General features: G+C 49.1%; 1 protein-coding gene across 3 annotated transcripts in view; it reads left to right on the forward strand.

The window, feature by feature from the left end:
* Nucleotides 1-26,540, forward strand: part of INPP5D (inositol polyphosphate-5-phosphatase D) — a 124,518-nt gene that overhangs the window by 55,717 nt on the left and 42,261 nt on the right. For all 3 annotated transcript variants that reach the window (XM_042950546.1, XM_042950545.1, XM_042950544.1), the window contains exons 4-9: nt 1,768-1,945; nt 5,384-5,524; nt 15,017-15,104; nt 19,136-19,216; nt 19,385-19,456; nt 20,402-20,525. In XM_042950546.1, the coding sequence (XP_042806480.1) occupies nt 1,768-1,945; nt 5,384-5,524; nt 15,017-15,104; nt 19,136-19,216; nt 19,385-19,456; nt 20,402-20,525 (684 nt within the window). The remainder of the gene's footprint in view (nt 1-1,767; nt 1,946-5,383; nt 5,525-15,016; nt 15,105-19,135; nt 19,217-19,384; nt 19,457-20,401; nt 20,526-26,540) is intronic.

Raw genomic sequence — 26,540 nt, forward strand, 5'->3', positions numbered from 1 at the left:
ATTCTCAGTCCCTCTCTCTCTGCCCCTCCCCTGCTCGTGCACTCTCTCTCTCTCTCTCTCAAAATAAATAAATAAACGTTTAAAAAAAAAAAAATTACTTCCTAAAAGAAAACCTGAGATAAGTAACTGAGCCCCTCAACTGGTCAGGATTCCTCCTAAGTCCCAGGGCCTGGAAACAGGTCCCCTGGACTTGCCCCCCCTAAAAGGGGGTAGGTTAGACCACAGATGCTGAGGTCCCTGGGCTGGCTCCCACCCTGTCCCTGCAGGCTGCTGCCCGCCATGTGCTGGGCGCCCTTTTCACCCCACTCCCACAGGCTGGCTTGTGGGCCACAGGCCCATCTTCCTCCTGACTTCCTGGGGACCCACTCTGAGTGGTTGCATAGTTCATAGGCCGCCTCAGCAGAGGATAAACTCTGAGGAGCAGAGTTCTCTGTGGAGGAGGCGAGGGCCAGGCAGAGTGTTGGAAAAGGACCGAAGCTCCGTGGAGACTGAGACGAGGCCCAGGCAGCCCGTGTCCCTTCTCACCTCCCTCCGCTGAGTAAGAGGTGCCCTCATCTGAAATAGCCCCAGATGACGTGTTCCCAGGTGAGTCCAGGGTCACTCACCTGCTCCATGCCACGGCCACATGTCCCCCGGCTGTCCCCAAGGCCTCGGCCTTGATGCTGAGAAGCCGTCCTGCAGAAATGCCCTTCACACGCTGGTGTCCTCACTCCCCGCACACCTTGATGGCTTTCCGGGGATGGCCGTCTGGAGAAAGACCCCGGCACCCTCACTAGCAGCTGGGAAGAGAAACCCAGTCTCGTGACGGCTGGCTTCACTTCCCCAAAGGAGGCACAGTTGTGGGCTTGAACCCAAGCAGTGTGGCAGTCACCCCCTCCGCCCAGTCCAGGGGTCTGATTTGGCTCAGGTCTCAAGGTGCTGCCAGTCCCCCAGGGCTCAAAACGCACTCGTATCACCGCAAGAATCCCAGGCCACAGAGAGTGTGATGAGCTCATCCTTTAAAGATAATGTCCCCGGGGCAGCCCTGTGGCAGGGGGCCCTGGTGTGGCCATTCGATGTGGGAGGAGGCCCCAGACAGGAGGTCTTGGACCCAAGAGGCTCGGATCCCTCGTCCATTTGTGCTGTACACAGGAGAGCAGTTCCCCTGAGGGTGAATGTGCAGGAGTCCTTTCTCCCAGGCCAAATTCAAGTTGTTTGTTTTATACTTCAGTTCTCTGGGTGAAGGAGGCCCTCGCATTCTTTATTTGTCTCCTAGGGTATGGTGGGGAGAGAAGGAGCAGCAGAAGCTGGAGGGAAAGCAGAGGAAGGGAGGCCGGGGTGGGAGAGAGAGGAGCTGGGCCTGCTTGCTCCCCACCCTTGCGCCTCCTGTCTGGGGAACTGGGCCTGTGCCCCATCCAGGGCCCCTGCCTCAGCCCTGAAAGCTGGCCTTCCCGCTGAGGCTGCTGGCTCCACCTGTCCAAGGCCAGCAGCCCTGCCCGGTGCCCAGCTGGCGGGTGTTTGCTGAGCGCCTCAATGGGCCAACCTAGCCGCATGGCCAAAGACTTCTAAGACCGGGCCCCTGCCATCAGTAGGCCCCCCATCTAGTCAGGGAGCAGAGACAGAGGGGACCATGCAGGCACAGATGGGGTCTGTAACTGGGCGCAGCGGCCTGGACCCCCTCCCCGACACGGGAGGGGTCACTACGCCAAAGACCCTCTGTAGCGGGGGGTGACCCTGAGAGAAGCGAGTGCTCAGACCAAATGGCGTTCCTGCTCTTCTCTTGAGTAGAAGGTGTCCTGTCCCCTCCTGAGCTGCCACCGAGAAACATCCCTTTACCTGCCGGGCCATGTGAGGCCAAGGAGGCCCCTGCTTCCAGCGAGAATCCGAGAGCCACCGAGGATTGGAAAAGCTGGTCGAGCCTTTCCGAGCTATTGTTTCAGCGACTGCAGAGCATAGACACTAGTGGGTGAGTCCCTCCACCACGTGGCTCGCGTCTCAGAGGCCCGCCTCCGTCCCCACCACGCCCGGCTGCCTGGCAGGAGCTGGTTATGGACGGACGAGCGGTCCTCCGCTGCAGAGGCCTGGTCCAGATGTCAGGGGCCTATGCTGTGATCCCCTGCCCGGGGCTCGCCGTGAACCTCACGTGGCATCCTCTTGCCTCACAAATATCGCAACTGCCGTGGGGTCCATGGAGTCCGATGGGCCACAGAGGGTTCACTGCAGGCTGGACCTGCCACGTGGCCCTTTCCTGCTCTGGGCCCAGCTCCGAGGGGGCCACCTTGGTCACCCGTACATCGGCCAGATCAGTGTCTCTGTGTATGGTATGGGCTGTGATCTACACCGCACGCCTCTCCTTTCTCCGTGGGACATGCAGTCATTCTAATTCTTTAGAATCTCCTTGATCTGAGTCCAGGCTCCCGGAATCTTGTCCCGTATGTAGGCCCACACTGGCTCCTACGGGTCTGTGTCGATGAGATCCTGCAGCTTCCTTGCTGTGTCCTCCTGTGTCTCTCTTAGCAGGCCCAACACTTCCCCTGCTGGATGGTAGCAAGTGGGGGTATCACGTGGGAGGGCTGGGAGTTGTCTTACAGACCACAGGCCCTTGAGTACAAGACCGGCCAGGGCGGGTGGCCTTAACAGGAGGGAGCTCTCTGAGGGGAAAGATGCCCCAGTGCCCAGCACATTGCCTGGCACGGAGGAGGACTGCCCATGTGGTGCTGAATGAGCTAATAAGTTAGTACGCGGTGACTTCCGTGCATTAAGAACCTTAAAAATATGTTTTTTTCTTTGTTTCTTTGTGAGAAAAAGGCCCCCTCGAAGAATATCGAGGGGCTGATGCAGGGCTAATTAGCTTCAGGGCTAATGCAATCTCTCTAGCCTGAAGGATCAGTGAGGACAGCTCTCCCACCATCCAATTTGGCAAAATACAGAGGAAATGCCTGAAAGTACACACGAGCCGCCTGGTTGCTAAGCTACCTGGTGTTGTTATATTTCCACTTTGAATACCCCTGGATTCTTCTGTAGGCCCACCAGGTCACATCCTGTGTGCACTCCTTGAATGACTTGTGTTGCCCCTGAAATAGCTAAATCCCCAATGTTTTCAACCTGTCGAGGTGTTATCACCACTACTCCCTCCTCGTGTGCACATAACAACTACTTAGTAAACCATTCCGTATAGAGCCATCGTGCAGTTTCCACGAGGGTCTGTTTCTCTCCAGGGTTAGATGCTAAATGGACTGAGCTCCTTGGGGAAATAGGCTCCCGACTCCCTGGCATGTCCTGGTCAGTCCCTCCTCTCTAGGGACAGGTGCTCTCTGGGGCCGCCCGACACAGTGACACAGGACGAGGTGTGCAGCCTCGAGAGAGAGGGCAGGGGGCGGCTGGGGGCTTGTGTGCTCTCTGTTTCTGCTCCTCAGCTAACACATGGCAGTGGGGCCCTCCTCACACTTCTGCTGGGAGCTGGGGATGAGTAAACGGAGCACAGTGGTGGGACCATGGAAGCAGTGACACAGGGCTTGTCCTCTGTGCTCTTCTGGGTCGTGGAAGACTGAGATTCTGCCTTGTGTTTTAAAGTCAGTCTGTTTTAGGGCGCTTGGGTGGCTCAGTCGGTTGAGTGTCCGACTTGGGCTCAGGTCATGATCTCGCGGTCCGTGAGTTCAAGCCCCGCGCCGGGCTCTGTGCTGACAGCTCAGAGCCTGGAGCCTGCTTCAGATTCTGTGTCTCCTTCTCTCTCTGCTCCTCCCCCACTCTCGCTTTGTCCCTGTCTCTCTCTCAAAAACAAAATAAACATTAAAAAAGTAAATAATAAAGTCAGTTTGTTTTGCATGGAAAATAGCTTTTTACATGAAGGACTGCCTTTTGATTATTCTTCGCTATAAGACAGCCTGCACAGTCTTTTGTGCAAGTTAATTAGATCTAATCAGGCCATAGTTAATAGTTATTATGAGACTGCTGAGTGAAATCAGGCTTCTCTGATAAACAGAGTTCGCATCTTTATGTGAACACTTTCCTACGGCGAACGTCCTAACAAATACAGCTTCCTATAACAAGCACTCGTGGTCTCAGAATTATGAGTCAGTAGTCTTTGGAACCGTTAAAATACGTACCTTACTGCCGTGGGAGTGACTTTGTCCTTTTCAGAGACAGACTCGGGCAGAAACTGGATTTTTATGATGTCAAGACCCAGAATGAGTGTAGATTAACCTTCAATGGGATGACAGCCGGTGTGTAAATAGTTGCTGACTTCTCACTCTCAGTCAGTCCGAATGGCCAATGGCCGAGGGCCTTTCCAGTCTTAAGAGCAACAGCTTTCCAGTCTTTCAAAGATCCTGTGGAAAGCACCTGTGACCTCTAGCACCAACCTGATTATATGTCAAGGCTGGAACAAAGATTTTTAAAGCTTGTAATAATTTTTTCACACAGGCAGATCAACAACTTTTAGTCTCAGTTTGCTCATTTGTAAAATAGGAATAATAATAATAATAATAATAATAATAATAACTGCCTCCTAACATTGGTTTGGAGACTAACAGGGAAATGGGGCATTAAGTGCTTAGCAGAGTGAGTGCTATGTTACGCCCAGGAAATATTTGCTGTGATTATGATTTTAATCATTACAGGAACAAAGACTCTAAAGTAACCCAGGGCGGGGGCAGGGGGGTGGCAGGAGGGGGAATGTGCTGGGAGAGAGGATACAGAGGGACCATTAGATTCACGTGAAGGACCTGGTGCCACACAGCCTGGGCCCTGCCTCTGCTGGGCCGTCATGCACGGTGAGCGAGTCCTGCCTGCATGTGCGTCGCCCAGAGATTGAGGGGCTTGGAGCCAGACCCGGGAGGGCGAGGGCAGGGCACTGAGCCGGGCACCCTATTCCCAGCCCATCACTCACCACCGAGACTTCCCCTTGGAGCCCAGCACAGCTCAGAACATCCTAAACACAGAGCTCCAGGTGGCCTTTGACCGTGAATTTGGAGTTGGGAGGTGAGCTAGAACCATTTGCCAGCTCTACGCTAAGCATCACTCAGCCCCCAGGTGCTGTCTTTAAAGGTAATGGAGGTAGGGAAACAAGTCAGTTGTACATTTTCCAGTTGTTTTGTCTCCTTTTTAAAGGATAAACATGTTTATGGAAATGTTTATTTCCAACCAGTATCACTTCCTTCCAAGTATGGGCTTGGGAAAAAGCCTTTATGGCAGGGTGAAGAGGCATCCTCCCTTGCCGACCCTTAAACTTGCCCAGACCTGCTTCTCGACCCTTTCCCTGAGACCAGGGGAACCATCCAGGAGCGTACTCGTGTTCTGAAGGACGGCATCTCGGCCGAGATGCAGAGAATGATTTCTTCCTTTACGGTTGGTGTTTGCAGCTAAAGGAACAGAAGCAGCATGTTTCTCTTTCTATTATTTTCAGGCTTCCCGAAGAGCATCTTAAAGCCATCCAAGATTATTTAACCACTCAGCTCGCCCTGGATTCTGACTTTGTGAAGACAGGCTCCAACAGCCTCCCTCATTTGAAGAAACTGACCATGTTCCTCTGCAAGGAGCTCTATGGGTAATGGCTCCGTGGGTGTGGCCATCCCCCAGGGGCGGGGACAGTGGGGACAGTCCCGGGGGAAGAGATTCAGCTCATTAGAGTGAGCCGGGCTCTCCGCCTGGCTGTCCAAATACCTCAGCTGTACTCAGAATAATAGGGCAGAGTTGGCAGAGGTTAGAAACCTTTGTGGTTGTTTCAAGGTTTTGTTTTCATGGTATTTAAACTGTGGCTTTTTTTTTTTTTTAACTGAAGTTAATTTGAGGCCAGTTGCTGTGGGAAGGGGTGAGTGGGAGCCCTTTCACACTTGCTCAGGATCCAGCAGTAAGACTTTTGCACTGGCCCTCCTTGCTGCAGCCAGCACCTCGGACAAGCACAAAAGGGCTCTGAGAGGAAAGAAATTAAAGTCAGCCAATCTTCTGCATGGGTGGGGACGGCCCAGGGTCGCCAGTTTGTTTTTTTTTTAAGGGAGCCAGGTCTCCAAAGCTTTCATTCTCCAATATTGAATTCATTGAATGACCAATTGGGAAAAATTCTGATTTTTTTTAGATTTTGAAAATTTTATGGTTTAACTTAATGTTAAAATTAACTTCAAGCTTCAGTACATTTTAATTGTTAGAAGCACAAAATTAAGGCTGCTGTGCTATCTGAAGAATTGACAGAGGGCTATTTTAAATACTTGGGAAAAAAAAAACCCCAGAAAATACCATTCACAAGAAATCATAAGGAGCCAAAACAATCCCATTTTAAGTGAAGGGTCAACATTTTGGTGGGAAAAATGGCATTTCATGTGGGTGAGGCTTTTTCGGCCTATACCATTTCCTATGTATTTTATTATAAACTTACAGCAGCTCCAGAACTCTCTGGTCAATTTCTCTGCTGCCATATCCATCTTAGCTTAGCTAATATGCCAAAAAGAATCTTTCATCATCAGTAATCAAATTGAACTTTCCTCCGAAAGGCTCTTAAAAGCACAGTCAGTACATTCGGGAAATTTAACAAATAATTTTCTTTGACAAATGGAGCACACTCATCAGATTGGCCAGTCGGGTTTTGTTTCAGTGAATTGGCTTTCAACTCATGTAGTTTCAGCCAAGTGGACCTAGAACCATTTTTATAGATTTGCTTGGAGAGATATTTTTCCACTTGATACTGTTGTTATAAATCATGTCTCACTAGGAAACACACACACGTGCGCGCGCGCACACACACACACACACACACACACACACACACACACACGGCACTTTTTCTTTGTAAGAGACACAGATTCATGATGACTGGGAACAAGCTTTTATTTCTGTTCCAGAGGAGATCCTGTTCTTTGCTGCTTCCTTGTGTGGGAGGAAGTACATCTCCAAGTCTCTCCGCTGGCTCCCCCCCCCCAACCCCACCCCAGTCACTTCTACACCTTCCCCACCTCACTGTCACCTGCACTTTCCTGGATCTCGGTCGCCTCCCTTTCTGGACACAGCAACTTCCCCGGCGTGCCTGCCTCTCTGTGCTGGTGGGAAAGCTTCCTTGGGCTTCCTGCTTTCCCCGTCTCTCTTCACTGAACACTTAACTTCCGGCTAGAATTAGAGACACTGTGATGTGTCTCACTGCACACCTGTCTGTCTTCACCCTCAGAGGCAAAAGCATTGGAAGACTTGGTTAACTGGGGGATGGAATTTTAGAAAATCTTACATAGAAGCAAAGTTATGTTTCCCCTTCCACACCTCTGAATGTGTGGGTTTCAAACTGCTTTGTCTGGAACAGGTCTTCAGTTCATTCATTCTGTCAGTCAATCATTTACTTAACCAATGTGTGTGGAGGGCCCCCCTCTGAACTTCTGGGTACTAGGATCCAGTAAAAACACAGTGCACAAGCCTTCCGTTCTTTGAGACCTTGTTGGAGCTGACGTCTCAGGAGCACCATCGTAGACTAAGTCTGTAAACAAAGATAATTTTAAGAAGCACTGTGACAAAATAAAACAGGTAAAAGTGACAGAGACATTGGGTGGGAGGGTGTCAGTGTCCTTTGGGGGTTAAGGAGGCCTCTCTGAGGTGGTGATAGAGCTGGGACCTTGGTGACATGGGGCAGTTAGCCACCCAGCAATTTCGTGGAGGGATGTCATGAAGAAAGGTCCCGAGGCAGGAATGAGGCCAGCCTGCGAGGAACAGAAAGTCTGTGTGGCTGGAGCACAATGAGGGAAGGAAAGTGTTAGCGGCAGAGGCTGGGGACAGGCGGGTATGGGGTGGGCCAGACACAGGATGAATTTGAGTTCAGTCTGAATTTTAGATACATCACAAATACGTTTTTAGTGTAAGTATATGCCATGCAGTGCTGGGATATACTTATACTAGTAGATTATCCATTATTTATCTGAAATTCAAATTCAGCTGGATCTCCCGCGTCTTATCTGGCGGCGTTAGGCAGGAGCCACAGCAGGTACACCTCACAAGACTCTCGAGGTCTTACAGGATTGTGCCATGATCTGAGTTCCGGCCGCGGAGAATGGATCTCAGGAGGCTGACACGAAGCAGGAGAGCAGTTCCAAGCTCAGGGGCTGTGATGCGAGGGCAGTTCATGAGAAGGGAAGGCGGGGATGTGTCTGGGTTGCTTCCTGCTGAGTCCCGGGGTTTGGGACAATGCCTGGCACGTGGAAACGGCTGATAGATGTTAGTTCAGTATGATGACCCTGCACGTGGGGGTGTGCAGGCACCGACAGCAATGTGACCTGGGGCATGTGTGGATGCTGGGGCTGGTATCCATTTGCCGCCTGTTTGGATGCAGGATCGGGGGAGAGGAACGGAGGGCGACCCCTAGATTTTTGGTGTGAGCAGCTGAGTGGGTGGGGATGCCAGTTACTAAAAGTGGAGGTTGAGGAGGAGGGTGTGGAGCTGGCGGGGGCGGGGGGGGACCTTTCTCAAGCTGCAGTGGGCTTGAAGCACTATTAGGCATCCCGCCAGCGGAACCACCAACCTTGGAGTTATGCCAGAAGCTTAGAACCCGGGAGACCTCAGGGCGGGATCTACATTTGGGACTCATTAGCGTGCAGTTGGCACTTAAAGCCTTAAAGAGACAGGTGGGGTGAGGTCACCACAGGGGGAAGGTGAATGGAGGAGAAGGGGACCCAGGTTGGACGTTTAGGTGTGGGGTATAGGAAGGAGGAGCCGGAAGAGGGACTGAGTGAGGGTAGCACCGAAGATGACTGGGTCCATCCACTCAGACGGCCTGGCCTGACAGGAACGTCCCTAAGTGGGAAGGTGACAGAGAACTGAGGAGTGAGAAACAGGGCCAGAGCCTCCCCTGCAAAACGTCATGCTGAGTGTGCGCGTCTGAACGTCAGCGGCACAAGGGCTCGAGGGCGATTTGTGACCCCAAGTTAGATTCCCTAGAACCAGACAGAAACTTTTCCAGAGAAAAAAAGAATAGAGAACAACGTCACCAGAGTCTGGAAATATTTGGTAATGCTTAAAATGGAGAAATGAGAAGAACTCCAAGTGGAATTTTAAAGCAAAATGTCCAAGTGTGGAAGAGGGTATTTTATCTATTAATGAGAGCGGGGTTAAGATTTTAATAGACAAATAAACCCGAAACAAAAATACGTCACCCGCATTACAACTGCTTCATTGGAGGCCATAAAAATAAACCCATAGTTTTCCAATCAAATCTGAAAATTAAATCACAAAACAGCAGAATGTCAGGGAAGTATATATAGAAAACACGGGAGAGCTAACTAAGCTTATAGAAAGAATGTGTGATAAAAAATTGTGATAGTCTTTGGAAAGAGGGCATTCATAGAGATTCAACTTAGAGCTGGTAGGATGGGCTCTCGAAGAAGCAGGAAAAAACAACGCATAATCAATGGCCAAGTATATAAAAGAAAAAAGTATTCCCAGGCTTATAAAGGACCTAAATCCAGGTATTGAGAAGGCTCATAAAGACCCAATTAGCAGAACAACCAAGTAGCACCATCTAAGTCTCTCTCTCTTTTTTTTTTTTAACATTTATTTATTTTTTGAGAGAGACAGACCATGAGCAGGGGAGGGGCAGAGAGGGAGGGAGACACAGAATCCGAAGCAGGCTCCAGGCTCTGAGCTGTCAGCACAGAGCCTGACGTGGGGCTTGAACTCATGGACTGTGAGATCATGACCTGAGCTGAAGTCAGATGCTTAACCGACTAAGCCACCCAGGTGCCTCTCTCTCTCTCTCTTTTTTAATGTTTATTTATTTTTGAGAGAGAGACAGAGACAGAGACAGAGCGTGAGCCGAGAAGGGGCAGAGAGAGAGAGAGGGAGACACAGAATCCGAAGCAGGCTCCAGGCTCTGAGGTGTCAGCACAGAGCCTGACGTGGGGATCAAACCCATGAACCGAACCGTGAGATCATGACCTGAGCTGAAGCCCCACACTTAACCGGCTGAGCCACCCAGGCGTCCCTAAATCTCTTCTTACAAAGTTTCCAAACTACAAGGGAAGATGAATTCAGAAAGTAAATAATTATAAACAGCACCCTTACTTTAAAAAATGGCAATATGTAATATCATTCCCACTGCCTGATAATACAATATAAATTCTGAAGCAGTATCTCCAAGGAGAAGATCACTGACCTGGAATTAACGGAACATAGATGTCATTCAACAGCACAGGGAGTCAGGGTGCCTGGGTGGCTCAGTCCGTTGCACGCCCGACTCTTAACTTCGGCTCGGGTCACGGTGTCACAGTTTGTGGGTTTGAGCCCCGCGTCGGGCTCTGCACTGACAGCACGGAGCCTTCTTGGGATTCTCTCTCTCTCTTTCTTTCTCTCTGCCCCTCCCCTGCAAAATAGGTAAATAAGCTTAAAAATAAAAAGAGCACGGGGAGTCTTTGCAGATTTTAAAACCTTGTAAAAATGTTCTAATCACATGTGTTTCCTTTAAAAAGGATCTGAGAATTTTTTTCCCAGAAATCTTAGAGTGCTGGTGGTCCTAAAAATAAGAGCCCAGCAGCTTACTGAGCAGCTGGATATGAATACACCCAAAGCAAAAGTGTTCATTCTGTACTCCCAGAACACAACATGACAAAAATAGAAATAAATAAGAAGACTAGCCACAACCACCCAACCATCTGCACACTTTCAGATAGCCTCTTAAATCACAGCTAAATTAAGGAAAGAACCAACACAAGGGGTACCCTTTATGGGTAGTGTGGGGGCACTGAGTAATCAGACCACCGCGTAGAACTCTGTGTGGCACAGCCAAAGCACTACTTGGAGGAAAAGCCATAGCTTTAGATGCTCTGTTAGGAAAAAGGGGGTAGGATGAGTCAAACACACAAACTGAATCCAGACTGTGAGTCTCTTGAAGGTTATCGTGGGTCAAGTCCTAATAGCCTTGCTATTTCCCACATCCAACAAAGTACCAGAAACATGTGTTTACTCGGTGCTCATGAACGGAGATTGAATGAGTGCTGAGTATGTGTCATGCACTGTTCCAGGGATGGGAAACACAGCAGTGACCCACACAGAGTCTTTTAAGAGGTCTCTGTCTAGCAAATAAACAATAACAACAACTGTTAGAGGGGGTATGGTCAAAATAAAATCAGAAATAAATTCAGAAAACAGTCAGTTACCATTTTAAATATTAGATGGGCGCCTGGGTGGATCAGTCGGTTGAGCATCCGATTTCAGCTCGTGATCTCCCAGGTCTTGGGTTGGGTTTGAGCCCCACCTTTGTGCTGACAGCTCAGAGCCTGGATCCTGCTTCGGATTGTGTGTCTCCCTCTTTCTCTGCCCCTCCCCCACTCGCTCACGTGCATGCTCTCTCTCTCAAAAGTAAATAAACATTAAACAAATTAAAAAAAAAATTGGAAGCATAAGAGACTTAGTAATCGGCGTTAAAGATTTGCAAATCAAGAATACAGTGCACGGGGATGGGACGCCTGGGCGGCTCAGTCCGTTGAGTCTGACTTTGGCACCACTAAACGAGAGAGGGGAAGTGTCCATGAGCTGCGGTGACAGCTCAGAGCCTGCTTCAGATTCTGTGTCTCCCCCTCTCTCTGCCCCTCCCCTGCCCACACTGTCTGTCTCTCTCTGTCAAAAATAAATAAACATTAAAAAGGAAAGAAAAATTTTTTTTAATTAAAAAAGAACATGATACACATTGACATGGCTACAGATCTTCATATTATAGTTTAAATGGCACAAATATTTTACATACAATATGAAACATAAAAATTACCATGCGTGCCCTCCTTTGAAATGTCAAGAAGCAAATGATGACCATAATCTATAAATTATTCCTGAATGGCAAAAATCACCTAATTCAGTCTTCAAGAAAAATACAATAGTCAAGACAGCAGCCTGAAATAAAACGGTATCCATTTATTAATATAAATGTTTAATATTTCAGTAATGTTTTAGTATATATAATTTAGTAATATGAAGAATGGAGGCTTCGATAAAGAGCTCACTTCAAAGAAAAGTCAACATAAAACACCATCATTTAGTAGATTAAAAGATGAAAGAATCATTTGCATAGGCATCCTAACAGATGTGTGATTTTTAAAAAGTCATTTCTGGGGTGCCTGTGAGCATCCAGCTCTTGATTTTGACTCAGGTCACAATCCCAGGGTTGTGGGATCGAGCCCCAAGTCTGCCTCTTCTCTGAGCTTGGGCCTGCTTGAGATTCTCTCCTTCTCTCTCTCTCACTCTCTCTCCCCCTCTGCCCCTCTCCCCCACTCACTCTCTCTGTTAAAAAAAAAAAAAAAGTCATTTCTAATTTTAAAGCATTTTACAAATGGAATAGAGGGGTACTTCCTTAGTAATGCAATAGGTGTCAATGTAAAACCAATTACACTCGACAGGGAAACAGTAAAATCATTCTATTAAACATTCTAACAAAAGAGAGGCACCTGGGTGGCTCAGTCAGCTAAGCGTCCAACTTTGCTGACTTTGCTGACTTTGGCTCAGGTCATGATCTCACAGTTTGAGTTCAAGCCCCGCATCAGTCCATCAGCCTGTCAGTGCAGAGCCTGCTTTGGATCCTCTGTCCCCTTCTCTCTGCCCCTCCCCTGCTTGTGCTTTCCCCAAAACAAATAAATACAAAAAAAAAAAAAAATTTTTTTAACAGAAGAAAAAGGTGCCCTTTATCATCTGGTTTCATGTTGTATGGGAAATTTTGGCCAAAGTAAGATGAGAAAAAGAAGGGACCCTAACCAACACTCCTAGACACATCTGGGAGCCAGTCAGATTTGTCAAGATTTTACAGTTTAAAAATAGAAGGAAAACCAGCATCATTCTTAGAAAACCCTAAGGATTCAGCTTGTGTATGTGTATTTGTGTTTTTAGGAAAACATTTTTAAAAAGGAGAACCATGAGGGACATCTGTTTGACGTTAAAACATGTTCAGAATTAGTGCCTTGGAAATTTTTTTATTTTAACCCAGAATTCTTGTATGAAAATGATAGTTTAAAGGGAAAGCTGCTGGGGCACCTGGGTGGCTCAGTGGGTTAAGCCTCTTCCTCTTGATTTCTGCTCAGGTCGTGATCTCATGGTGGTGGGAGGTGGGATCCAGCCCCATGTCAGGCTCCTCTTGAGATTCTCTCCCTCTGTCTCTGCCCCTCCCCTGCTCACGTGCGCTCTCTCTCAAAACAAATATATAAAGATTAAAGATAAATAAAGGGAAGACTGCTGCATGAACAGATGAATGAACTCTGGCGGAGGGGTTGGGGAAACCCAGAACCTGCCTGCCCAGCCTTCCCCTCTCTCTGCTTTGCTAGTCAGTTCCCTCCACACCCTTCCTGGTCCCTGGAGTAGACCCACTTGTGATGCCTTCGAAACCAGCAGGTTAAAACACCATCCCCGAAACTGTGAGACGTTGTAAATCTGCCACCTTGGCATTGCCTGGTACACATGCGGAGCTCTGGATTTGTAGTTAAATGAATGATACGGAGCCTGGAAACAAATCCTACCATATTCTAGAAGAGCTTATATGCTCGATGAGCCCAAAAGAAGTATGTAAAACAGAGCAAGTGTTGTTGAGTGAAACTGAATAGTAATACGGAGAAAGATGAACCTAGTTCCACCCCATATTTAAAAAAAAAAAAAATCTAGATGAGGTAAGGGATTAAAAAATATAATATCGACAAGAAAAACCCGTATGTAATGTAACTTAAAAAAAAAGCAAGTAAGAAACCAAATTAAAATGAGCTAATAATTGCTTACTAGTAAATACTGATGATAAATTTTTAACTAAGGGAAGCAAAGAGTTACCAAGGAAAAGATGAAAAATAGAACAACAAAAAATTATAAAGCACTTTGCAATGAAATCCAACCTGCCCAGGATGAAAATAACAGAATGGGGAAAAAGTGCAACATCCAGATTAAATAAAAAGCAAAGCGGTATGTAATGTTTATACCAACGTCCAAAAATTCTGGCAAAATTCCCAACAGAAAACTGACAAAGGACACAAACAATTTATACAAAAAGAAATACAAAAAGAAAAACCAACTATGTAGAAATATATTTAATGACAATAAATTAAAGGTATACAATCAATGCATCAATATTGAAATGCAGTGTTATATCCACTAAACAAGAGAGGGGAAGAAAATCCTAGAATGAGGACAGCACGTCAAATGGGCAAGCTCAGGCAGTGTCCATGGCCCGTGATGGGTACCATCACTCAAAGGCTTAGCAATACTGCTCAAGAGACACAATCTCTGCTTATCATCAAGTTTAATTGAAAATAAGAAAAGAAAGGTTATGGGAACAAAGCTGTTCAGAGCAGCCTTTATTTGTAATCGCCAAGATCTCAAAATAACCCAAGTATCTAGCAATTCATTTTGGCACGTTTACTCGATCGAATATTTCAACACCATTAGAAGTTAAACATGTAAAGACATGAAGTTTGGGGTGAAATAAGGGAGAACTAGAACTCAGAATTGTCTGCCGCTGTGCTTAAAACAATGTGAAAACAATAGAAAAAGACAGGAGCAAAGAATGGGTAGGAGTTGTCAAGGAATTAGACAATGAAAAAAATCTCTCCAGGCGTCCGTCTCGGGGGCGGGGAGGGGATTTGAACTAGAAGGCGCAGACGACTGCTAGCACCGGAAGCCCCTGGGGCACGCATTTAAAATGCAGATTCGGGACCAAATCAGGTTGGGGCCCAGAAATTTGCATTTTTAACACCCAGGTGTGTTTGCAATTCTTCTAAACACTCGAGGTTGGGAACCAGGGATTACTAAGTGATTTCATAGTAGTTTCGCGATCCTAGATTTGAATTATCCACAGCCTGTGAGTATGGCTAACCAGAGGTAAATCAGATCTACGGATCTACGCATTGCGACTCCGGTTTGGCCCAGGGTGGGCGACAGGATGGGAAGAGTGGGGGTCTTGGTGGGGGGAGGGGGGCCAGCACTGGCAGGCCTGGATCTTTGCCCAGGCTTGTCTTTTGCCAGACTGGGTGTGGCCATGCCTCTGGCTGGATCCTTCCAAGCCTTCCCTGGGTCCTCACTAATCCTTGACCTTCACCTTGTCTCCTGCTCCCAGCGAAATCACCCGGACCCTCCCCTCCCTGGAGTCTCTGCAGAGGCTGTTTGACCAGCAGCTCTCCCCTGGCCTCCGTCCACGGCCTCAGGTAAAGGCTCTGGGGTTGGAAAGAAGAGATTGATAAACTGGGGTGGAGGTGAGGGGTGTGGGGGGGTAAGGTAGCCCGAGTCCCCAGGGCTCAGAAGGGAGCCCCCCATCCACTCATGCCCTGAGTTGGCTGGGGGACCAGAGCATGGGGTGGCCGGTGGGGGTGGGAGATTCAGGACCCTGTACCACCAGTAAGGCATTTCCCTGCTGCCTGATTTTGACTTGAGTGAAGATTTCAAATTACATACTCAGCAGAACTGCCTGTTAGTGTTGGATAAGGGCACGGCCTTTTCTCATCATTGTTCATCGGAAACTATTAGAAAGAAAAACACGGGGTGCCTAGATGCTTGATCCTGCCTCTTGCCCCTTAAGGTGAAGATGCTCCCTGCCCCCATCCACACACAGGCTCACAGACTCGCAGGACCCAAGGCCAAGTCATCTAGGGAGCAAAGATCTACATATTGAAAGGTGTTACCAGCAGAGTTAAAAAGCAAAAGCAGCATCTCCAGAGAAAGGACTTGCAACAAATATAAGGGACAAAGGATTAATATGTTTAAAAAAAAAAAAGAAAAGAAAGAAAGAAAAACTTCTTACAAATAAGTAAAAACAACCCTATTTTTAAAATGGGGAGAGGTTATAAAAAAAGGCTTTCTCACTAAAGAGGGGTGGGAGTGACCAATATAGATACAAAAACTTGTTTAGCCTTACCTCATTAGTAACTGGCAAATGACATTCATAACCTTGCCTATCAGATGAGCAAAAAGTTGATTGGTGAAGTCAGGGCTTGGCCGGGCTTTTGGGGTCAGGGACTCATGGGTTCATTGCTGTGCAGTTGGGAGGAGAAATGGGGTTTCTGAAACATTGTTTATCTGCAACGACCATGTTAATTGCATACATCCTTAAAGCACCCCGTTCTATATACAGGCAGCTGTCTTAGGGGAAAAAAGCAAATGGCAAAACAATCTATAAACTCCGAGGTACATCTATATGTGGAAATCAGACCAGAAGGATTTATACCCAAAGGGCTATTCTAGTCACCCCCAGGGGGGATGGACCGAGGGAGAATGGGGTAGGCCAAGAGGGACTTTAGGTTTGACCATACTGTTTGCTAAGAGTGTTTGCTAAGAGGTTTTTTTACTGAGAAAATGTATATGTGCTATTTATACAGCTTAAGAATTCACCAGAAATTTAAAAAGGTGATTTTGCTTTCCTCGAAGTGAAGGATGATACGTTAATTTCTGGGAAAGTAAAAGCAAATCCAGGTAAAACAGGGGCCCTGCCAGACCCTCACATTTACATAGTTCGAACCGAAGACCATGCCCACATTTTTGAAATGGACCAGAAGAGGTAGAGGCCCCCAGGCAGTTAAGGTGACAACAGTCAAGCTGGGGTGCTGCAGGACAGAGCTGGGACAGGATGGAGAGAAACCTCAGATGAGGTTGGAGAGAGGGGGTTCTCCTTCCCACTCTCCCTTATGAGACCCTGACCCACAAAGAAATGCAGAGGTGGTTCTTGCCTTCAGAAGTTCACAAATGGAGGAGGAAGTTCCAAGGCTGCCAGCAGTAGAGGAAAGAACACTCAGAAACAGATGAGCTCAACATCTGACGTGCCCCTGGTGGCCTTTCGTTTCCTTATCTGTGCAATGGGTATAGCGTGTCTGATACTGCAGGGTTTTTGAAGGAGTAAGTGAAATGTTTGTGCGAGATCACATGACACTAGGCCCTTCTCTTGGGTAGGCGAGACCTGCTAGGGACCCCTGGACCCCTGTGTGGAATTTAGTTGAGAACTGATGGGAGGTGCAACGTTACCAAAATGACTGCGGACTTCAGGGTTAGGAGAGACCTAGCTTTGCCCGGTGTGAGAAGGGAGAGTCGTTAACCCTGGAACCCACATCCTCCCTTTAAAAGGGCAACTAAAAAGCAAAGTAAAATAACTGGGCCAGTTTATGGGAACCCGCAGGTATCACTCAGACCAATTCGCTCACTTCTAGGCTAAGCTGTGAATTATGTCCTCAGCCTTGACGTTCGTGACATTTGGGGCCAGGTGATTCTTGGTTGTGGGGGACTGTCCTGTGTATTGTAGGATGTTAACGCCTTCTTGTTTCTACTGACCAGATGCCATTAGCATCCCCCAGTTGTGACAACCCAACATGTCTCCAGACATTTCAAATGTCCCTTGGGGGGCAAGATCACCACCAGCTGAGAAACACTGGGCTAGATCTACTTTAAAGTCTCAGGTCTATACTGGCTGTGTGACCTCGGACAAGTTGACTCACCAACTGTGACTCAATTTCCCGTCCACAAAACAAGGGTTAGAAGAATCGATTCATGCTAGGATTACATGAATGGATGCGTTTAAAGTGTGCTTGGCAGCAGCAGAACTCCTCAGATTCTCCCGTATGTTCTGCGGGCTGGGACCCACAAGTGCAGGCATCATGCTAATCCCTTCGGTCCTGAGAACCAACCCCCAGTTTGTGAATAGCTTTGTTTACACTCGGTAAGTTTCTGCCAAGCCTGCCTCATAAGACACAGGAGAGGGGAAGAAGACAGCAGCCTAAATCCACGAGGTGACTGCCCCGGGAAGCCAGCGGGTCATTCCAAGTGTCCAAGAAGGAGAGGAGGAGGTCAAATCTGTTATCTTTTAAATTTTTTATGAGAAAAACAACCCGGAACAAAGGGATCCTGAATTGTCCCTCTGCTGATCAGCTGGTCTGCACCACCCCACCTGAGGCCCCTCCACCCCACCCCACCCCACCTGAGGCTTGACCTTGAGCTTTGTTAAGGAGCAGGGCAAAACCAAAAGAGAATTGTTGACAAATAGGATGTGTTTGAGGTGTTGACAAAGTCCTGAGCGTTGTGGGGGGTGATGAGGGTGGTTGGGGGCAGTTGTGATGGCCATGGTGGGGGTGGTAGCCGAGGTGATGGGACAGGTAGTACACTAAAGTGGGGGGGTGGAATTGGATGTCAAACAAAAGTGTAGGGTGGCTGACTTCCTACGCAAGGGGTGAGGTGAAGGGATTTCACCTGGTTGGCAATAACCGTCGTTCCGCTCCATACACACGTCTGATTTTCTCCTCCAGCTTCTGGAAGGCAGGGATGGTATCATTAATTCCACCTGTGTGACTGCACATCTGGCTCAGAGTAGATGCTTTGTAAATGTCGGTTCTGGGAATAAACGCTTGAGACCGTGGATTTGGTCTCAAGACGGTCATGGATTCAAGTCCCGCCCTGCCATTCACTGGCTGTGTGACTTCAGACAAGGAACTTCGGCTCTCTGGGCCTCCTGTACGTGTTGACCAACTTCATGGAGCATCTTCTATGGCCAGGTGCTAGTCCTGCATGCCATGCTCATGGCCCCAGTTCTCACAGAGCTCCCGTTCTGGCAGGGAAAACACAAGGAACAGATGAATGGCCTAGGTGATTGATATGGAAGCAAGCAGAGTGATTTGATAGAGGATGGTCATCGTTAGCTAGTGTGGTCCACGAACACCCCTTTGTGGATCTGAGACCTGAGTGAGGAGGTGGTCCTCCCAGGTGACCCCCACATCTCTGGGAATTCCTCGGGGAGTGTAGCTCAAGGACACGCGCAGGTCACAGGTGAGGAGGAGAGTGGCTGGGGGTGAAGGGTCACCATACAGAGCCTCAGAGGGCAGGCTAAGGAGTTCAAATAATTTTCTCCCAGTGGTGGGTTTTAAGCAGTGAGATGGCTATATTTTGGAAGTAGAGGAGGAACAACAATGCTGTAGATGTAGGGGGAACCAAGGTAACCATCAAGGCCAATCCCAGGATGTTTTTTGAGCAACTTGAGTGGCTGAGGTGACAGGACATCGGAGAAGCAGAGGAAGGTTTATTTTTTGGCTACGATAATGCTGAGATGATGCTGCATAGCTGATGTTCTTGTCTGCGAAGGGGGGTGATAGCACTTGGGGGGTAGTCGGCGGGGAGAGCAAAATAGAGAGCGTGGAAAGGGCCCAGCGGAATGCCTCTGGATGGTGACACTGTGACTGCTGTCCCTACTTGCTGTTTCCCTCAGGCGCCTGGTGAGGCCAATCCAGTCAACATGGTGGCCAAGCTCAGCCAACTGACGAGCCTCCTGTCCTCCATTGAAGACAAGGTATTAGGACATCCCAGGATGCAGCTTCTCTGGGCTTCTCTTTGGTCCTCTCTTCGCTTAGAGAATGCCCCAGTGTGCATGCTCTGTGCTCCCTTTCACTCTGTCCCCAAAGACGCTGCTTTCCCTGTGACCCCCAACCTGAAGAGCCTTATGCATTCATGCCCACAGGTCAAGGCCTTGCTGCATGAAGGCACTGAGTCTCCCCATCGACGTTCCCTCATCCCTCCGGTCACCTTTGAGGTGAGTGGATGTGCCCTTGTATTCCAGGAAGCTGGGGGCCGTTCTGGTCCCTGTGGAAGGACAGCCTTTTGGCTCAGCAGTATGAAGGCAAGGAGCCCGACACTGAGAGTGCTGGTTGGCAGGGCCACGTGTGGAGCTGGTACCCAGACAGGTGTGCGAACCCCCTTCAGGGAAGGCTCCCCAGGGGAGAGCTCCTCAGCCCAAGATGCTTTAAACTGTATCTTCCAACTCGTGGCAGTAAGTGACATCAAAAAGGAGCCCCCAAAACTGGCAGCAAAGTAGTGCCTCAAGAGAAGAGCAGGAAAACATACAATTTCCATGATTTCCCCGAGCGTGACTTACATAGAACCTCCGAGCTCAGATACAGAAATTTGTTTTTCTTAACGATCCACACAGATTCTGGTGCAGCCAGCCCAGCCCTGGTCCCGCATTCCAAAACACAGGACGAGATGCGCCCCAAAGGCCCTTTCTGGCCCTGATGATAATTCTGTATTTCCATCTCCAGCTTCTGAGCATGCCTAGGCAATTGTCTTTTTCCTAATTGTCATCAGTAAATGTTAAATTGTTGGTTGTAACAAGGCCCAGGAGCTTAAATCTGTTGTGAACATCCTTTCTGGGAATAGATGACGCATCAGATTAATGAGTGTTGTCAAATTAAGCAGTGAAATGAATCAGTTTCCGGTAGTTCACCTGTTCCCTCTGCCAAACCTGTTGGCAGAGCAGCTGATGTGCACACGACGCTCGCCAGGTTCTCGGGGGCTGCCCGCAGAAACACGGACTGGGGCTCTGGGGCGAGGGACGCTGGGAGGTAGGAGCCCAAGGGCACCGACGGGACACCAGGGCTGGAGCGGCCAAGGGCTGTGCAACCCCATGGACGAAGGGCTCACAGGCTCCGGGAGAGTCTGGAGAGAGAGAGGGTGACCCACGTCTCCCCTCTCCTTGCAGGTAAAGTCAGAATCCCTGGGGATTCCTCAGAAGCTGCAGCTCAAAGTCGACGTGGAGTCTGGGAAACTGATAATTAAGAAGTCCAAGGACGGTTCTGAGGACAAGTTCTACAGCCACAATAAGAGTAAGACCCCCTCCCACACCCGTGACTCTCCCCTTCTGCAGGTGCCGTTACCCCTGGCCGGTCAGTAGCGGACCGCCAGAGAGGAAGTCCCACCAGGCACGCCCACCCCTGTGCCAGGATGCTCACCACCCCTCACCCTGCCTGTGGGTCCCCCGCCCAGCTCCGAGGCCCACCTCGCATGTGCCTCCTTCACGAGGCCCTCCGTCTGTTCCACTGCCTTCCACCAAAGCCTGGGGAAGGGAACTTACATGCTCGGCGCCGGGCGGGGGACGGGGGGCACTTCTTTGTGAACGTGCACTTCCCCACTAGGAGCCAGGCTGTTGCAAAAGGCCACGGCACGGTCCCCGTACAGAGCCCTGCACATGGAAGGGTTGCCGGACCAGTCAGCGTCTTTTAGCGTAGCGTAGACTGAGACCCAGTTTAGCATGTGCTCAAGCATGTGGGTCCTGGAACTAAACTGCCTAAATTCATATCCCAGCTCTGCCACTCAGCAGCTGTGTGACCCTGGACGCTTCGCCCAACTGCTCTGGGCCTGAGTGAGCATCAGCGGAGATGGCAGGCGCAGCATCTCATGGCATGTTTCACATGGATCTCTAGACTTACCCGTCAAGAACACTCACCTGAGCTGTCTCTTCAGATGGCAGATATTTGGCTCGACAGCCAAGCCCTACAGCAACATCCCCCAGAGTCCCCTACAGCTGGGCCTGCAGACTGGCAGGAAGGGAGATTCTATGTTCAGTGCTGGCTTGGTGCCAGACTGCGCTGGGCGCAAGGGGACAGAGAGGAGTGAGGGTAGATCAAGGCCCTGCCACTTGCTAGTGATACCATGTTGGCCTGGTTACTTATGGCCTCTGTGCCTCATTTTCCTCATCTGTGAAATGGGAATAATAGTAATAGTAATAACAATAATGGATTTCTCCTAGGTTTGTCATGCGGAGTAGATGAGCTGAGGCATTTGAGAGCACCTCCTTTGTGCCCAGCAGCAGCACCGGCCCCATGGCAAAGTGCCCAGGCAGAGGCGGGGGGAGAGAGGTCAACCCCACGTGGGCCTACTCCGGCCTGCAACCTCTTGCTCCTATCTGGGCTGTGGCACCAATGTCCAAGGGATGCTCTCAGGGCAGCAGGTGGGGTGGGAGTCTGGGGACCAGCCCCATGCAGGAAGTGGGGTGCAGGGAGGGGAAGAGCGTAGATGGTACAGGGGAGACGGTAGAAGCCCAGCCTTGGATCCCAGCTTGGCCGCTCGTGACCTCGGTCTAGTGCCTCTCTCCGTGTGCTCTTGTCATAAGGATACACATCCTGTGGGGCTGCCACAAGTCTTAAAGAGATCAACTTAGAGTAAGTAGTAGGTGCTCGTGAAAACACCGTGGCTGTTCTAATCATCCTTCCAAGGTAAGGCAGAAGATGGAGAGGGCAGGATGCAGCAGTGAGGAAAGACCAGGAAAAGAAAGTCCCTAGACACGGGGGTGTCGTGACACAGACACAGACACGGGCTGTCATGGTCACGCAGGGTGGAGGTCACGGTGTTGAGGCAGGGCCAGAGACGTGGGGCGTATGAGGGTTTGAATAGGATTGGGCTGTGTTGAAAGTGATCCATAGAGCCGTACTTTAGAGCATGCTTCCTTCCCTCTCACCTGTCACAGAGAATGAGTTACAGCTGAAAGGGGTGGACCCAGCTTAAGAAAATGAAGCCTGAGATGAGGGAAGAGGGTGTCACAGTGCCTGACTGCTGTAAAGATCTCGAGTTTCTGGACTTGAGGGTTCTGGGAAGCACGGTTCGCCCTTGTCAGTTTAATTCAGTGGACGTTTTTCCTTGGAGTATCTTCCACGGACCGGTCCCGAGTATAGTCCTCCCTCAAAGATGTAGCAGTTTAGAAGGAAAGTTGACTTGTGAGCACGTATTAGAATGTGTGTCAGATGCAAGGTTAGCCTGGAAGGACAATTGATTAGCTCTGTTGTGGGATACATAGGGAGGCTTCATACTACAGATGGCTCTGTCTAGGGCTTTGAAGGATGAATAGGAGTTCACCAAGCATAAGGTAGGAGAGGGCACTAGGACTGAGTGGCGTATGTCGGAGTAGGGTGTTAGGGAAATCTCATGTTACTTGTGGCCCCAAGGGGAGGAGCAGTGGGGTATGGGGTCCCAGATGTGGACAGGGCCCTGAATGCCAAAGTAAAAGTTGGAGACGTTCTGTGGAACGGAGAGCACTGATGGATGGGTTGACCTCCTAGAGGGGTGAATATACCCCTTTGTGGGATTATGGGCGGTGTGAGAGTTGCCGTCAGATCAGGGATGGGTGAAAGAGCCAAGCTGGAGAAGAGCGGCCCTGGGAAAACCCAGCTTGTGTCGAGATGCACTGTTACAGTGGAGGTTAATGAGCCTTTGAAGGAGAAGCATGGATGCCCAGAGCCTGCCGGCCCAGACTGCCTGCGGGCCGCACCTACCTGGTCCCTGTCCTCTCAGTCCGTGGAGCCCAGCTCACCCTCTGTTACGGCATCTGTCACATCAGGACACAATTACTTGTTCACAAGTTCCCTCCCCTAAGTGGGCCAAGTCCCTATCTTACACCCTCTGAAATCCTGCACAGGACCAGGTACCCAGCAGGTGCATAGTCAGGGATTGCCAATTGACTGAGGCGCTTGCAATGTTGCTCATAAATTCCCACCCCCCACGCCGGCCCACCAGAAAAATGTGGTCTCCACAGAGGCCAGGAAGTGGGGCTTTTTTGTTTACTGCTAAATCCCCAGAGTTTACAGCCGCACTTCCACAGAGTAAGTGATTGATAAATACATACTGAGTGGATCCCTGAGTGAGTGAATGAACAAATGAGTTCAAGACCATTGCGGTAACACAGTCCATGGGGCCGCGTGTTTAGGGACTTGTCTATAACTGGCACCGGAGGCGGGTGCTTCAGCAGTGAGGAGCTCTGGGTAGACGGGATTCACATACTGTGTCTGCATCCTTGCTCCACAGCTTGATAGTGGCTTGACCTTGAATAGTGGCTTCACCACTCACACTCCGTGTCCATAGCCATGAAACGAATTCCTGTGGGGTCATTGTGAGCGCTGGTGGGATAAGGCATGTCTTCAGCCAGTCCTGGCACAGTTTCCAATCATGGTTCTGTAAAGTGCTGATCATTTGAAGGAAATCTTCGACTTGCAGGTGTTGGAGCTTCCTTGCCCTGCTCCAGTCACCATGTTCGGGTAGCTTTGGCATTGAGCTCTTCTGTGCATAGGAAAAGCCAGTTGCTGTGTGAGGAAACCATAATGTATTCACTCACTGAGCAGTTATTAGGTGTATTATGTGTCAGGTGCTGGGGATGCAAAGGTGAATAACGGGGGGGGTCCTCATTCTTAGGGAGGTTCCATGCAAGTAAGGGTCGAGGAGAAAATTACCAAGTACACAAATATATAAGCCAGTAAGGCGTCAGGGAGTGATAAGCTCTAGGCTGGGAATGTATGTAGGACGATAGGACAATGATGGAGGGGTGCCATTTGAGCTGCCACCTGAGTGTCAAGAAGATGCTGGCCGTGCAAACACCATGGACAGCGGCCCTTGAGCAGAGTTTCCAAGATGGGAGCAAGCTTGGCGTGTGCGAAGGCTGGAGTGGCTGGAGCACAGATGGTGCAGAGATTGGGCACCTATCCTGGGCTTGGTGAGCCGGGGTATGTTCTAAGGGCAGTGAGCCGCTGTTAGGAGATTGGAAGCAAGGGAGTAGTGTGATCCCATTTAAGATGAACTCTGGCTGCTGTGCTAAAAGTAGATTGTGGGAGACAGGGAGACAGACCAATTAGGAGGCCTTGACAGTCACCAGACAGTTGCCATGGTGGTGGCTTGACATGTTGAAAGATGGACGTGGGGAATGTTTTGAAGGTAGAACTGCTCACACCTGCTCATGGGTGGATGTAGAGGGGCAAAGAAGAGAACCACAAAGAGCTTCTGGTTTTATTTAACTAGGTGTGGGGATAAGTGGGCCACATACCAGGCCTGGTAGAGTACTAATCCTGATCGAGCAAGATGTCCCATCTTGGAAACAGCCACACAATCCTGCATATGGATGTCAAGGAAAACCAGGAGTTTGGAAGGAAGGAGACATGGCCTCATAGTAGCGGATTAGGAAGAGTCTGAGGGTATCCCACTTGGTAGCAGTGGGAGTCACACCATGGGATATTTACGGTGCCGACAAGGCTGATGGGATTTCTTTTTTTTTTTTTTTTTTTTTAATGTTTATTTTTGAGACAGAGAGAGACAGAGCATGAACGGGGGAGGGGCAGAGAGAGAGGGAGACACAGAATCGGAAGCAGGCTCCAGGCTCTGAGCCATCAGCCCAGAGCCCGACGCGGGGCTCGAACCCACGGACCGCAAGATCGTGACCTGAGCTGAAGTCGGACGCTTAACCGACTGAGCCACCCAGGCGCCCCAAGGCTGATGGGATTTCTGAGCATACAGGACATCCACGATTTCCCTTGGGTGGGATTTCTGTCAAGATGGCCGTTGAACATACACATTTGTCAGTTCCCTCCTAAAAGCAAAACTCACGGGGACAAAGAGACCAGGTGAGAAAATGATGGCAACAAAATTCTAAGTGCTGAAAAACAGATGGATAATGATAACCAACTTATAGGAACCAAAACTCAATTTTAAGCATGTAGTAGGAAAAACTGAGACACCTGACTCATACCACAGAACCCACAAAGGGTACAGGAATTGATACTGTGAGGGGCCCCTAGAAGTGGGGGTGAAGGTGAGATTATAAACATCAGGATTGGAAGAAAATCTCTTTTAAAAGAGTTAGACCCACCAGATCTTTCTCCATTCCTCACAGCTTCCCCTCCAGGTCCCCTCACTCATTAGAAGACTGGATGTTAGTTCTCCAGAGAAGGTAAAGGCTGGGGGGACACCAGGCCTGGTAAGGGCCGAGGAACCCACTGGAAACACAGGACTAAATAGCAGTTACTTCTGAATGTTGATCCCACAGCCTTCATCCCTGCCTCGCCCGGATGCTGCCAGCCAGGTCTACACGCTGTGGGCAGGAGGTTGAAAGATTCTTCTCTGGAGCACACGACCAGCCCAGGGGCAAAAATCAAGAGGTTTCCCCATGAGTCAGCCCATGAGACCACCCAGTACAGAAGCCCAGTGTGACTCTGTCACTGTTGGAAGACACAGCCAAGAATCACCAGACATTGAAGGGAAGCCTGGGATGGACAGTGAGACTCAAGGCAAAAATAAGCAAAAAGACCAAAAACTTGGAGAGAGCAAATTATGAAGTTTGAAAGAAATTGGACCATGAAACAAGAACAGAGTGCTATTTTAAAAGGAACGTCCAGAGAACAAAGTAGAAGGAGGAAGGAAGAGAGGGGAAGACGATAAGGAAGCGGAAATTAAAACATTACAGCAGAAATTTTAAAAATAAAAACAGAATGGAAGGGTAAAATGATAAAGTTGAGGAAGGCTCCCAGAAGTAGAACAAAAGAACAAAGTGAGGGGAAAATAGAAGAGAAGAGCTTATTTAAAATTAGACCAGTCCAAGATGTCCAACACCAAAATAAGTCAGGAAGAGAAAATGGAAACAATGAGAAAAATTCTCAGAGCTGAACACCAGTTTCCAAATTGAAAATGGCCCACAAAGTGCCCAGCATAGCAGAGGAAATTTGTTCCACCTTAAGGCGCACACAGCATTGGAAATTCTTAACATTCGTGTCAAAGAAAAGATCCTAAAATCTTCAAGGTAAAAGATAGATTACAGACTGTGTCAGGGCTCCCCTCAAGTCTATCTCTGGGTTCAGGGTCTCACTAGGAGAACTTCCAGGACTCAGCATAAAGTCATATAGCTGTGATTTATTACAGTGAAAGGATTCAAAGCAAAATCAGCAAAAGGAAAGGGCACATGGGAAGAATTCCATGGGGAAACCGAGCACAGGCTTCCAGGAGTCCTCTCCCAATACAAGTCACAAAGGGCACGCTTAATTACTCCCCCAGTGAGTTGTGACTATACATGTGAAATGTCGTCTACCAGA

Source organism: Panthera leo, chromosome C1 (assembly GCF_018350215.1).
Source record: "Panthera leo isolate Ple1 chromosome C1, P.leo_Ple1_pat1.1, whole genome shotgun sequence".
Taxonomy (NCBI): Eukaryota; Metazoa; Chordata; class Mammalia; order Carnivora; family Felidae; genus Panthera; species Panthera leo.